We start from the raw sequence: 13,518 nt of genomic DNA on the forward strand, positions 1-13,518 counted from the left end.
GGTGAGAAGAGCGAGCGGAACGAGAGGGTTAGTCAGATGGAGTGCGGGGCATCCAGCTGCGGTGTTGTGCCTTGCTAGAGAATCCGCCTTCAGGCTCTCATCACACCTGTGTAACCACAGCTGCACAGACACACACACACTCACATGTACAGAGAAAACAAGTGTAACAAGGCTGTGGCTTATGAGAAAGTAGCAAACAAAAATAACTCCCAAACACTTTTTAATTTAAGTTTTATAAAAACTTTTTTTAAATTTTCAAATAAACATTTCAAGTGTATCAATGTGCGTAAAGAGCTAAGAAATTAATATTAACCAATATTTCTCACTGATCATATGTCAGTGTCTCCTCTTCTACCAACACGTCGTCTTTTATTTTTGTTTGCTGCTAATTAATCGTGATTTTTGATTCTGGTCACACCACTCCTATCAACAAAATCATCATTCTTTACTATCTATATCATTACACCACTGTCATCAATAAAACACCTGAATATACCAATAAGAGCACTCAAAGCTACTCTTCACCAATAGAGACCGCTGAGTTTAAGTATTTTTATTGGAACAGTTGAACATCCTGTTCAGGGTAGGCGGAATTATTCATCAGGAGCCAAAGCAGAATACACTAGCTGTTCCTAACTCATTAAGGCAGATGGAACAGTGTATCCCACAGTTCTGCTGGGTGCAGACACTTCATAAACAAGGATATTGACTTTGAAGTAACTGTATCAAATGTTTTGTCCCAGTTCTATACTAAAAACTATGTACACTGTTTTGCAATTAGTGTACAACAAAATCCACAAACTGCACCAAAAGTGCCACAGTAAAATGAACTTTGTAAAGAAAAAACAAAATGTTTTTTCCAAACATTTTATACTTAATTTTTTCTTCTCTAAAAGCTGTCTTGCTATCACCTGCAATTTATTTACATTACATCCCCATTTCCTTTGTACATTACATTGTAAAATAATAGTGTTCATCAAGACCATCGTCAAAAATTGAGTGAATATACTTAGTTTCGTCATGTTTCCAGTGTGAACATACCAGATAGTCTAAACATCACCATAAATCATACAGTATTGTAATATGGAACTGGGACACAGCTACAGTTGCAAACCCTACAAAAGTGGGTCGTATTAGGTTGCACACCATTTAACTGTGTTTGACGACTTCTTACATATTGTAAGTCTGTCACCTCCTTGTTGGTTAGTTTGAAATTTAACCACTATTTTTGAATCTGCTACATATAATTTTGACTTTTTCTTGATAAATGTAGTTGCACACATTGATATTGTCCTAAACAGAGCTCCTAATGGAACTCCGTTTCATACTGCCTCAAATATTGCACATTAAAGTGTTGATTTCCAAACCTCTGTTACACAGTAACTGATAAAGAACGCTTGGCAAAATTCACGTTCAACAAAACAGAATTACCTTTGCAGCAACGTTTGTTGTTGTGATTATGTTACCTCAGAGGTTACGTCATTTTCCCTGATGTGTTTATCCATTATTTTGTATTCCCTCTGTACATTTGTCTGCAATGTTAGTCAGATCTAAGAACCAGATGAAAACAGTCAGGAAGTGACCGGGAACCTGTATGTTGGTGATATTTTTCAAAGTGGTCTTGTCACGGGATGAAGTGTCGCAGGAGGTCCTTCTTGTTGACCTTGCCCATCTGATTCCTTGGCATCTCCTCCACCAGCACCAGGCCCGTGGGGATGGTGTAGGGCGCCATGTGTTCCCTACAATAAACACTAGCGTTAATAAACTGATGGCTGTTTTCTGCAGAAACACACAGGCTAAACTAATACAAGCATGCACAGGGACACACATAACACTGACGGATGCACAAACTTTGGGAACATGCACGCACACACACATGCAACAACAAAAAGGAAAACAAAAACAGAAAACAACTGCAAAACAAAGGCTAGCCCTGTGGCAGAGTAGTCGAGATAAGGAAAGAAATGTCCTTCATACACTCCGCGGTTCTCCTCCCTAATATCCCCAATTCGCCTTCTAGACACAGACAATTCCCTTCGTACAAAACAATATAATCACTGTGAGATGAAATAAAAAAAAAAAAACAAATAATAAAAGGGAAAACAGAAGGCTGGGATAATTAAAAGTGTTTTATTTTTTTTCGTTTTTTTGAGTGCATGGTTGTTACGTCGAGCCTTGAAGCCTGGAGCTTTTTTATTATCTTCTAACCTAGTTTGTTTGTTTGTTTGTGCGTGTGTGCGTGTGTTTCTGTGTGCATGCTTGTTGTGCGAGTGAGCATAATGACTCATATTGCTGCCATCAAACACTACTTTCAGCAGATGTCTCCGTCTCTCTGACTCAGTGAGTAAAGTGTGAGCAAGTATTTGTGCATACATACACATCTCTGTAATGGGGCTTGCTCGTGTCACCAGTTTCTGCAGGGCACTGTGTTTGTGTGTGCATGAGTGTGCGTGTTCAAAGCAGTGTGGGGCGCAAAGGGTGTGATAGAGATTCAGACTGACAGCTGAAGCCAGGGCACTGAAGAGTGAGCATCCATCTACTTGTTTATGTCTCATTTTATCTTCCACTCTCTCCTCTACACCCTGGCCTCAGCAGTGGGCTGTGTGCTGGCACTGCCTGTCCGCTGGCAGCACCCGTGGCAGGAAACACTGTGTGTGTATTTGTAAGTGTGTGTGTGTGTGTGTGTGTGTGTGTGTGTGTGTGTGTGTGTGTGTGTGTGTGTGTGTGTGTGTGTGTGTGTGTGTGTGTGTGTGAGAGAGAGAGAGAGAGAGAGAGAGAGAGAGAGAGAGAGAGAGAGAGAGAGAGAGAGAGAGAGAGAGAGAGAGAGAGAGAGTGTGTGTTATCTTGGGTAACAGGCAGCAGTAGTAATCCTTGATGCTGGACCAGCAAACCACAGCAGTAGGACCTAACACACCCACACCATATGGACACATATGTCACTAACACACACTCTCTCTCTCTCTCTCTCTCTCACACACACACAGAATTCAGAAATGTGAATAAATAATGGTGGTGTGTAGAAGACAAAAAGAAGAAGAAAGTGGTGGAAAGATGAATGAAACCACATTTTATGAAAAGCGGTAGAGTAAAAGAAGGGGAAAAGAAGAAGAAAGTGGGGTGTTTGTGCCTAAAGTCAAAGTGAAAGGGCTGCATGTTGCCATAACTGTCCACGATAGACAAAATAAACTCCACTGACATTTAGAAGGGGAAGGAAAAAAACCTGTTAGCTTGGAAGACAAAGCCCGCCGTAACAACCATTTGTTTGCTTCCCCTGCATCTTTCTCTTTTTCATCTCCCATCTCTCCTTCAGCTTCCCACGTTAAGTCCATCTCTGCCTCTCCTTCTCTTACATCCCTTCCTATTGACCTGAGGGCTTCAGGGCCAGACACTGGGGACAAGTGTGCTGAACTGCTGGGAGAGCTGCAGAGTCCACATTAGGGGCCTTGATTTGTTTACCACAGGACTCACAAAAAGCTGTGGACATTGTCTACTTGAATCACTGTAATAAGACAGGGTCAGCACTCCTTTGCAGTAATGGGATATGGTGCTCTTTTTGTGTCTTGTTTTTGTGAACTCAGGATGATGGATTGGTTGTAAGTTATTCAGGTCACAGTCTCCACTGGTGGTACGGGCTGGAGTCCACCTGCTGCCACAAAGCACTTTTACAGGTGGCAGGTGGTCCGGTGGTTAGTGACTTCATCCTTACTGGTCATTCAGACCAAAAACAGCACTGTGTTATAAAAAAAAAAAAATAATGCAAGAAGCTGTGTTGGTGTGGGCATGTTGTTCTAGGTACTTGTGAGACAAAATATGATCCAGGAAGGCCAGTTTAGAGTAGTATATCCATTATTTATATGCCTTACTAGACACCAAAACACCGCACAGCAGTTAATAATACTATAGGAAAGTCCTGGCAACTTATCACAGCCACCATTATTTTATTCTCCATCTTGTCAACTGCAAAGTAAACAGTCCAATTACAATGTTTACAATGCAAATTCAAAGCAATAATAAACTCTTCTTCTGGAGGTTCTTGGAGGGCAACCCTGCCTGGGCTGCGTTTTTTTTTAACAAAGTACTGTTGTTAACCATAGACTAGAGGATGCAGGTTTATTCCCCTGTATTTGGAAGCACCTTTCCCACTTTAGTGCCTGTGAACAAAGAAATTGGAGCTTGCTGATCGTGATAACCTGTGGCTAACCCTGTAGCCTAATCTCTGCAGAGGAAAAAAAAGATAACATGCCCATAAGGGTCAGTTGATAATCTATTACCAGATTGTGGCATGATTCTAGCATCATTCTGAAAGCAAGTACACATGCGATAATGCACAAAATTCACTGGAGAGCTAAGCATCAGGTAGTGACTAGAAAAGGAGAAAATATCTAGCTGAAAGTCACAGTACCTTGCCCAGGTCTTCAACTCTGGCAGGGTCATACTCTGCCCCTTCTTTAGCTGCACCACTGCGGTGACTTTCTGACCCCAAGTGGCATCTGGGGCCCCAATCACAGCCACATCTGCAAAGTTAAAATCAGGCAGGTTTTTGTTAAATTTCAGGTGCTCAAAATCTAATATTGAGTCTCAAATTCCTTTACACACAACAGAGCCAGAACTATGAAAAGTGAACTACTACCCTACTACCTACCGACCGAACCTTTCCAGCACTCTTACCTACGATGTCTGGATGAGCCAGTAGGTGACGCTCCACCTCGAGTGCACTGATCTTGTAGCCGCCACTCTTGATGATGTCAATGCTACTACGGCCCATGATCCAATACACACCGTCTTTATAGACCGCTGTGTCTCCTAAAAGATATACAAGGAGAGAGAGGAGGGTGGTTAATGAGAAGAAAAAAAAATGTCAGTCATGTTTTTATGGCTCATTATTTCTTGTTTATTAGGAGGTATGGATGGACTGATTTTAAAAATCTATGAAATTAATTTGTGTTTCTCATAGCAGAAACCCCAACAAATTTTGGGTTTCTCAGAAAACGATCGCAGTGAAAATCAGTTTAACTGAGAAAAAAAACCAGCATCATTTCACCTTTGTGACTAGGTACAAGGAATGTAGGGTAAGTAAACTTGGCTGAATATAAGGTGTGAGTGTTTGAGCCAGAGGAAGTTAGAGTGCAGTGGATGGATGATAGTTTCCCCCACATCCTCCAGACACACACCCTCCCCACACTCACGCGCACACAGGCGTAGGTGTCTGGGAGACAGGTGTGGGGGAGGATGAGTACAGTATGTGGGATGAGGGGCTCAGCTGGGCCTGGGGATGACGAGCAGAGGAAATGGGTCAGTATGGATGAATGGAGAGAAACGGAGGGAGAGAAAAATGGACAGAGGAGGGAAGGAGTGGAGAAGAGAAGAAACAGGAAGGTGTCCTTTTGGATTATTACAGGTGGTGTGCCCACAGCTGGGACCGTGGAGGGAACGGATGTGTGCGTGGGTTTGTATGTGTGACGCTGTTGTGGTTAGGGTTGAAGAGTTGAACAAAGGTGGTGTAAAGAGAGGTGAGTAAAGGCCAGGGATAGGGGGAGCGGCTGTAGTTACAGTAACACTGAGGACATGGAGGACTCTACATCTGCACTGTTCTGGGAATCTACAAGTTTAATGATCTGAGGAAGGGTTTACGCTCCACACTTACACAAAAATACACACAGGGAGTTGTGGGTAGTTATTAAAGGAATAGTTTGATGCTTATTCACTTTCCTGCTAAGAGTAAGTTGAGAAAATTGATAATACTCTCATATGGAGTGCTGCCGTCAGCATTCAGCATTTCTAAAATCCTGGCACTGCCAGGAATGTTTCCACCAGGTTAAGCTGTGCATGTCTGCAGGCACCACGGCAGGAAAAAGTCTACACCTGAAATATGGAATCAGTAAAAGAAAACAACTAGCGCTGCCTTACTTGCAATCAGCACAATGAAGCATTAGGAGGAGAAGGATTACATTCTGACGGTGGTCTGTTTTTACTGCCATCTTCCGTCAGTCCTCTACTCCATCAATTAATCTCATTTGTTGTTCCTTCTAACCCTGTACTCCTCTATCCATCTTACATTTTTGTCCACTTCTTCAGCTTCTCCTACTCCAGTGTTAGCCAAACACGCACACAACCACGCTTTTAATTTTTTTTTTTTAAACTCCCATCCTTGCCCTCCATTTTTTTCTTGCTACATCTGGAGCATCTCTCATCACATCTCCTGTTTCCTTCTCTCCACCTATCTTTCCGTCTCCTCTTTCCCCTCTTGCCTCTCTGCCACAGCATCAATAGAGGGCCCATCTGTTCCCATACATCACGCACTTCATTTCAGTTTATTAGCTGGGATAAATCATAAATATTTCATTATACATCACGGGCGGCTGTCGCCTGCACACCGACAATTTATCACCGCTGCCCTCTCTGCCAGCTTGCCACGGCGGCTATAAGCTTTCCAGTCTATTAAACAAGATTGATACAGTGTGTAAATTTAGATATTGGGAATTTCTTCACAGACCACTGCTTCGCACTGATAGGCCAGGGTAACAGAGGAGGAGAGGGAGGATGGAGGGAGAGAGGAGAGAGTGGGGAGAGAGAGAGAGAGAGAGAGAGAGAGAGAGAGAGAGAGAGAGAGAGAGAGAGAGAGTGTAGAGAAGCTTGGTTGGGTGTTAACACCTCTAACAGGGTAGTTCTCCTCCTCTTTTGGATGATGGGTAAAAGAGAAAAAGTGTTGGAATAATTTGGTTACAGCCATGTAGCTCTCTCATCTTATGCAAATAGATATGGGGAAAGGAGCAGTTTACATGCACACTGATAAGCTGTTAGTGTGCCCTGTGTGTGCATGCACGAGCTGAAACAGATAAAAACATCAGAAAATGCGTCCATCTGGCTGCAAATGTTAAAGCATAGAATAAGGAAATGGGATTAATGAGGCAATGTTTGACAAAAGGGTTTGAAAGAAACACTCAGACAACATACTTGAATTGAGTTTGAAGTACTTATACAGGACTCTGACCTTGTCTCTTTGAGGAGAAGGAAATAACAAGGGATAGAACAGCATGTTTGGAGAGAGGCACAAGTGGGAATAGTGATTGGAGAACACAGACTGATAAAAGAGGAAAGAAGGGCGGGAGAGAGATTGTTGGGAACTGTGTTACTAGGACACACACACACGCTCGTACATATACACGTACATATATTGTATGTGTGCACACACACAGACACACATGAACGCAAACACTACTTCAGGCATCAGAGACTCTCCGCCATTATGTGTTATGGCGTTGGAGGCAGATATGGCCGAATGGCTTTCTTAATTAAAACGATAAGAAGCCTAATTGCACTGGGCTTTCATCTCATTCTGAGGCATTAAAGAAAGTGAAGGCACACAGTGTGAAAAAAAAGAAAGAAATAAAAACAGATCAAGACTTTAACCGACGATGGAGGGCAGAGAAAACTTCTCTAACGTCTTTCAGAAAAGAAGAAAATGACATTAGTTGGCTCGGCAGAAAACATTCTGTTACAGTGTAATTGAAATGGAAGAAAATCAACACTAAATTATCTTAAGCCATTAATTATCATTTTGTTAACGGGAAAAACAACATTGTGCAGACGATATCAACAGTTTTAATAATTCTAGCTACAGCAATTTTTCAGATTAACTCAAAAATTTCCTTTAGAGGTATTTGCTATTCACAAAAATGATTGGTCTTCACTCCTGCTGTCACATTTTTTAAATCAAAGAAGCCTGGATTGGTAGAATTCTTGACATTTTCCATGGTAAATCAAGAATAATACACTAAACAAACTGGAGGAAAAAAAAGAAGCGAACTATGAACTGTCTGCGATGACAGGGGACAGGCCAGAAAGTGGACAGAAAATGCGTGAAAGAAAAGGGCAGAGTGTGACATATGACAAAGGCCAATGCCACAAAAACACTTCAGCCTGCTGCCACTAGCATGGCTGCTTGAGGCGTTGGGGAAGGAGAGAGGAAACTAAAAATGCACAAAAGCTGTTTTTGTGGAGGTGAAAGAAGTCATCTATTCACTTGTCAGGACCTTCAAGCCCCATAACAGATTTCTGATGTCACTGAAATGGATAGAAATAAGTGTTATATGAGTGTTTGTAACTGAATGTGATTTGAGTCTGACCTTGATCTAAGTACCATGTACTTGTTTTTGTGCACACACCCCACTCAACCCTGGAGATGTGGCTGGCATGGAGCTTCCTGAAAAGTGCACACTTTGAGTGATAATATGAAAACATTCACTTCATTTTATCATTTCGGCTTTCACTTTCACTGCACACTCCCACTCACACTGCAACAGTCTGAAAAAGTAAAAAAACACTTTAATCCACGTTAGGGTGTACCCAAAAAAAAATCCTGTTCCAGGCAACCCAGGGTAGTTAAAAGTGAAAACTCTTTAATGATATGGGCTAATTTATTATAAAACTACACTAACACATATTGGCACACTTGCCTCCCAGAGAGCGGGACTGAGAGGCTCTGAAGCCAGTGATCTATGATTCCCATTATAATTGGAGTGAAATAATGAATCAGCATAATCAATAAATGTTAAGCACTTGCACATCAAAAAGATCAAAACTGTTCAGTCTGTTCATTACTTGAAAATGAAAATTTAAGCAATTTGAATCTCTTCACAACAACAAAGCAGATGTGTAATCTTTTGCACAATTGTTTGGGGTGAATCAAGTTCAATCTTGTCTTTCATACCTGTGGTCATGTGAAATCCTCATTAACTCCTGTTTTCCCTTCACAGCATTTTAAGGCTGACAAAATCCTTCAATGCCTGAAAAAAAGAGCCTGATCTTTTAAGGCTAGAGCACACTTCTGTGTTGCCATGGCTACCCTAGACAATGTGGAAGTCAAATCAAGTTAAGATCATTGTCATAATGTAATACCACATACAATGTTTTAATAATTTCACAGGTCCAACCAACCAAAGCTCTAAAAGATACTGAACAAACAACTCTGACTGACTAGCCACAGCTCTTGTGAAGGTTGCATATGTTCCGTAGGTGATAACTGTCTTTTGAATTTTAGATAAATGCACTTAACTACAGCGTAGTATTCTGTGTACCATCTCCAGGCATGGTGTTACAAACTTTTTAAAACCCACTTAAACAGTTTCGAGAACTGCCGTCTTCAACCGAACTCAAAAGTGTTTACCTTCACAAAAGTTGACATTTTAGAGAAATTGTTTGACAGTCATGTTGTGTTTATGCACGCCTCTGCGCTAGCGTCACTAAAGTGTTTAAAGTGAGCCTCATGAGGAGATGCTTCTCCTCTGCGAGAAGGTACAAGTGGAGTCACAGGCTTTCATCACATTCAGCACAACCTAAACTCTCACACCGTGGGTTAAAGCTGAGTGCCCTCCACCACTGTGGAGAGGAAAGCCTTATCTGAACAAAGATGACAGAGGTCTAAATGTGAGTCATGCCTCTTCTCAGAGTGACTGTAAACACTTAGCATATATGAATATTAATATTCCACATTAAAGCCCCGATGCCTAGATGGAAGAGTTAATGAGGATAAATAACAGACAGCCAAGCAGTAAAATCTCAGCTCTGACATTATTTATCATCTTTAACTTTTGTCACCGCTCCTTTTTTAGTAATTAATATCGTACAAGAAAGCACTTTGCACTTGGATGACTGATCTAATTTGTTTAATATAATGCAATTAAAGGAGCGTGAATTGCTTTATGTTAATGTTGCTGATTATATTCCTTGCTGGGTTGCCTCTCCACCAGCAGATAACAAGCTGAACTTGGGGATTGATGTCTGTCTCAGATCTGTCATGTTCATCAAGCCAACTACTTAACTGCTGTTTACATGCTCCTACTCTGCACTGAATCACACAGATCTGATAGTCAGCCAAGACACGTCGACTCCAGAAAACAGCCGTCCATTATCAAGCCTGCATATTGAGCAAACCAGATTTCAAAACTCAGATCAGTTTTGCCATTGATGCTTTTGAAATTACAGTACTTCTCGTGTCTGCTTTTGACCTGAACAGATGAATGTATGACGGAAGACAGAAAAGGAAGACAAACAACCAAAACAAACAAAGATGGCTAGACATTTTATTTCCTACAAAACTGGCTTTTTTTTTTCAGAGTGGCAGCTGCATCAACAGTTTGCTAAAAACTCTTTGTGGCTCACATGAGGCAGTGTTTAACTAGATTTGCCTTCAACTGGTGTTAATAAAACCAGAGCCACCATGTGTTGACACCTTTGGTGTAAATGTTACAGGGATGGCTGGTTTAAACAAAGTGCTGGGATGGTGGGGTGCTGGTGAATCCCACAGGGAGTTCTGACATTGGAGTTAGGAGGACACGACATGTCTCGGGGTGAAATATGACATTGGGAACGCAGAGAGCGACGGAGGCAGGAAAAAGCAGAGCACAGCTGGGAGCAAAGGAGCCATGCACAAATGACTAGTGATGGCTCTGCAGGATATGAGCCACACTTCTGTCTGTCTGTGAAGAATTTACCCTGCAGATCTGAAGCTCACCTTTACAGCTGGGGTTACATCTCTCTCAGTCACACGCACGCAAACAGACAGGCAAACACACTCACACACACACACACACATCCTCAATCAAATGTGTTTTAACACTCGTGCTTTGCCAAATGACGGCCCTGCCTTGTTGTATTTACATGAGTACATCAAATCCACCAACCAAAGCGCTCGCAGTCTTGTCAACTCGCAGACAGGCTGTACTGTAGAGAACAAAAAGAGGGCTGAAAAAGACAAGAGGGGTCCAGTGTGCTCAGAGATGTTTGTGAATATAAGTGGTAAGAGAGAGCACTGAGGAGAAGGTGACAGCTTCCCTATACAGCTGCCAGTCATGCTGCACACCATTCACTTAAACTAGAGAAGACACCTGTAAACTCACACTCCTCCTCTGTTTCTTACACTCCACTTTTCTCTGGCCATGTCTCCTTTGCCTCCTTTTCATATTGGCCTGTCAGTCTCCCTTATTAGTTTCATTTTCCTCTCAGACTTCAAATTCCATTCTGTGTCAGCCATACAGTACAAATAGAATATTTGTACTCAACTCAATGCAGTTCTGCTGGGTGATCTAAAGAAAAGCAGCTTTTGGGTTATGAATGTACTGTAGTAGCCTGAGGTGTATCTTGCTTTGGATAAAAAGAAAATGTGAAAAATAAGTGCAATGGAAACATACCCAGTGAATAAATCATGATGTAAATTAAGCATGTGATCTAAACGTTCTGTTTCACTGGGGAGACAAAAACCGTGGCAGACAAAAACATCAGACAGTTACCTTCCTCACATTAATACGAGACAAACTAAATGCCATATTTCAATCACATTTTCCACATGGTTTATATTTGCTTGAGGTTTGACTGGCACTCTTTTAATTATGTCATCTTGGTACACCTTTTCTTCTGCAATAGTTTAACAGCACTCGACAGGTTAATTAGAACCAACTGAGAAGTTAACATTTTCACAACTGGAATGACAAAACTAAACTGGGTGGGTAGACATGCAGAAATAGTAAAACTGAATGTCTATTTTTTTTTCTTCTTCCTTCTGCAGTTTGGACCAGAAACCTAAATTTAAAACCCACAAAATTCAGTAGGTGAAAAACTACAGTCGTGCACTACAAGCAGTTTCTGAGGCATTGGTACTGATCAACAGTCTTGTTAAATCCCACCAATATGTTATGGTTATTTCAACAATTCATGGCATCCAACCAACACTGGTGATCACTGTTAATCAATTTAGCATTTTTTTTTTTTAAACAGTCTCTGTAATGAAATATATTTAACCTAGAGGCAATGTACCTGTAACACAGTACTTCTGTTGTACCTTATCTTTGCATACAGTAAACCTTAGATACGGTATGTCTAAGGAGCCATCAGATAACTTTAAACTTACAAGAATACTTTGTTTTCTCATTCTCCATGTTTCAGCTAAAATGCACTCAAGTCAGAAACTAGTCTGATAAATGGCAAGTGGACTTTCTTGCCCTAGTTGAGTCTCTCAAGCTGCAGTCTGAACGTAGTTGGTGCTTAGGAGGTACAATTCATGGCAGGGAAGTACCTTGAATACTTCACAGTGGTTAAGTTAGTAGATGTGCAAGAGGCTGTGGATGCTACACGATCTTTAATTTAAACATTTACAATTTGATCAAAAAGTTAACTCATGCCACGTTCACATCCCTTGTCCAAAAACAGTACATCTTGGTCAGATCCCTGTAACGCAGTCTAGTGCTGAACATTTCTCATTTTCCCTCCATGACCTGAAGGTCAAATCCTGGAGGATGTAGAAAAACTGACACGCAAAAAGCTCTGTGGGAAGGTGACAAGAGATCAGCCAAGAGTTAGCAAGTCAGAGATGGAGTGTGAGGACGAGACAGTGTTAGAGAGAAAGGTGGAGTGTGAAACAGGGAGCAGGTGTGAGGGTAAAAGGGTGAGAGTGTGAGAGGTGGGGGGGGGGGCAGAAAGCTAAGGAGAGGGTTAAGTGCAAGAAAGTCTCCATCTAACACTTCTCCCACCTCCAGGATATGCACAGTGAGTGAGTTTGTGTGGACATGGCAGGCTTGTGTGTGTGGACAACAGTTACATATGTGAGAGTTTACTGTCCACATGAGCATGCACCTCAATACTTGTGAGCCTCGGGCATCACTGCTATAGAGAAGAAGCCAGTTAAATACATGAATTGGAGCTTTAGCAAATGGTTGAATCTTTTCTAAGTTGTTCTTTGAAAATTCTTCAACAGCCTCTCTACATCGCACAAAGAAAAAAAAAATATGGCTTCTACTTCTGGAACCGTGGATGTCAAAAAACACCTTTCACTTCACAAACTCTATACACTAGACACCTAGTTAAAATAAATGCAGTCAAATACAAGTCCTGCAATTACTCCTACCTTCATGAAGGCTTTCATGTTCAGTTTTTGTTGAAACTTTGTTAAAGAGGTGAGTTTAAGCAAGGTGCTCCTATTAAAATGACAACTGAGTGTATGTGTGTGTGTTTAACTTGGCATGAGGGAACACAGGCAGGTAGGTGGGCAAGGAACACGTCTGATAGCTTCCTATAGAGTAGCCCACTGTCTGTGTGTGTGTGTGTGTGTGTCTCTATGTGGCTTGAGGGACCGGTCTGTGGGGAGCTGATTGCGCAGGCTCTCATTATGTGGCCGGTGGCTGTAATGGAGTGTGACAGCAGCGTGCTGCGCTCTGGATCTCTGTCCTTCCAGCCTGCAAAGCCAATTAAACACACTCTGCCCTGCTCTCCCACTGCCTCACCCTGCTTCACTCTCCATCACTCGCTCCTTCCTTACTGCTTTTCACCCCCCGCTTTTCCCTCTACTTCCCTGACCACCACCACCACCACCACCATCAGCTCCCCATCCCTACCTCGTCCATCCCCACTCTCCCTGGGGCCTAACATGCCACCTTTTGTAGCTGACTCTTTCCAACCCCTCCACCACCACATCTCTAAACTCAATACTTCCAGCTCTTTCCTCACTCTTTTGCTTCTGGCTCTTAT

General features: G+C 42.0%; 1 protein-coding gene across 2 annotated transcripts in view; it reads right to left on the reverse strand.

Moving 5' to 3' along the window:
• Positions 1-232: 232 nt before the first annotated feature.
• The window catches only part of acsf3 (acyl-CoA synthetase family member 3), a 28,225-nt gene continuing 14,939 nt past the window's right edge, over positions 233-13,518 (reverse strand). For both annotated transcript variants that reach the window (XM_041052157.1, XM_041059853.1), the window contains 3 exons: positions 4,669-4,803; positions 4,403-4,514; positions 233-1,739 (listed from right to left, as the gene is read on the reverse strand). In XM_041052157.1, coding sequence (XP_040908091.1) covers positions 1,625-1,739; positions 4,403-4,514; positions 4,669-4,803 — 362 coding nt within the window. In that variant the 3' untranslated portion in view covers positions 233-1,624. The remainder of the gene's footprint in view (positions 1,740-4,402; positions 4,515-4,668; positions 4,804-13,518) is intronic.

Source organism: Toxotes jaculatrix, chromosome 1 (genome assembly GCF_017976425.1).
Source record: "Toxotes jaculatrix isolate fToxJac2 chromosome 1, fToxJac2.pri, whole genome shotgun sequence".
NCBI classification, from domain to species: domain Eukaryota; kingdom Metazoa; phylum Chordata; class Actinopteri; family Toxotidae; genus Toxotes; species Toxotes jaculatrix.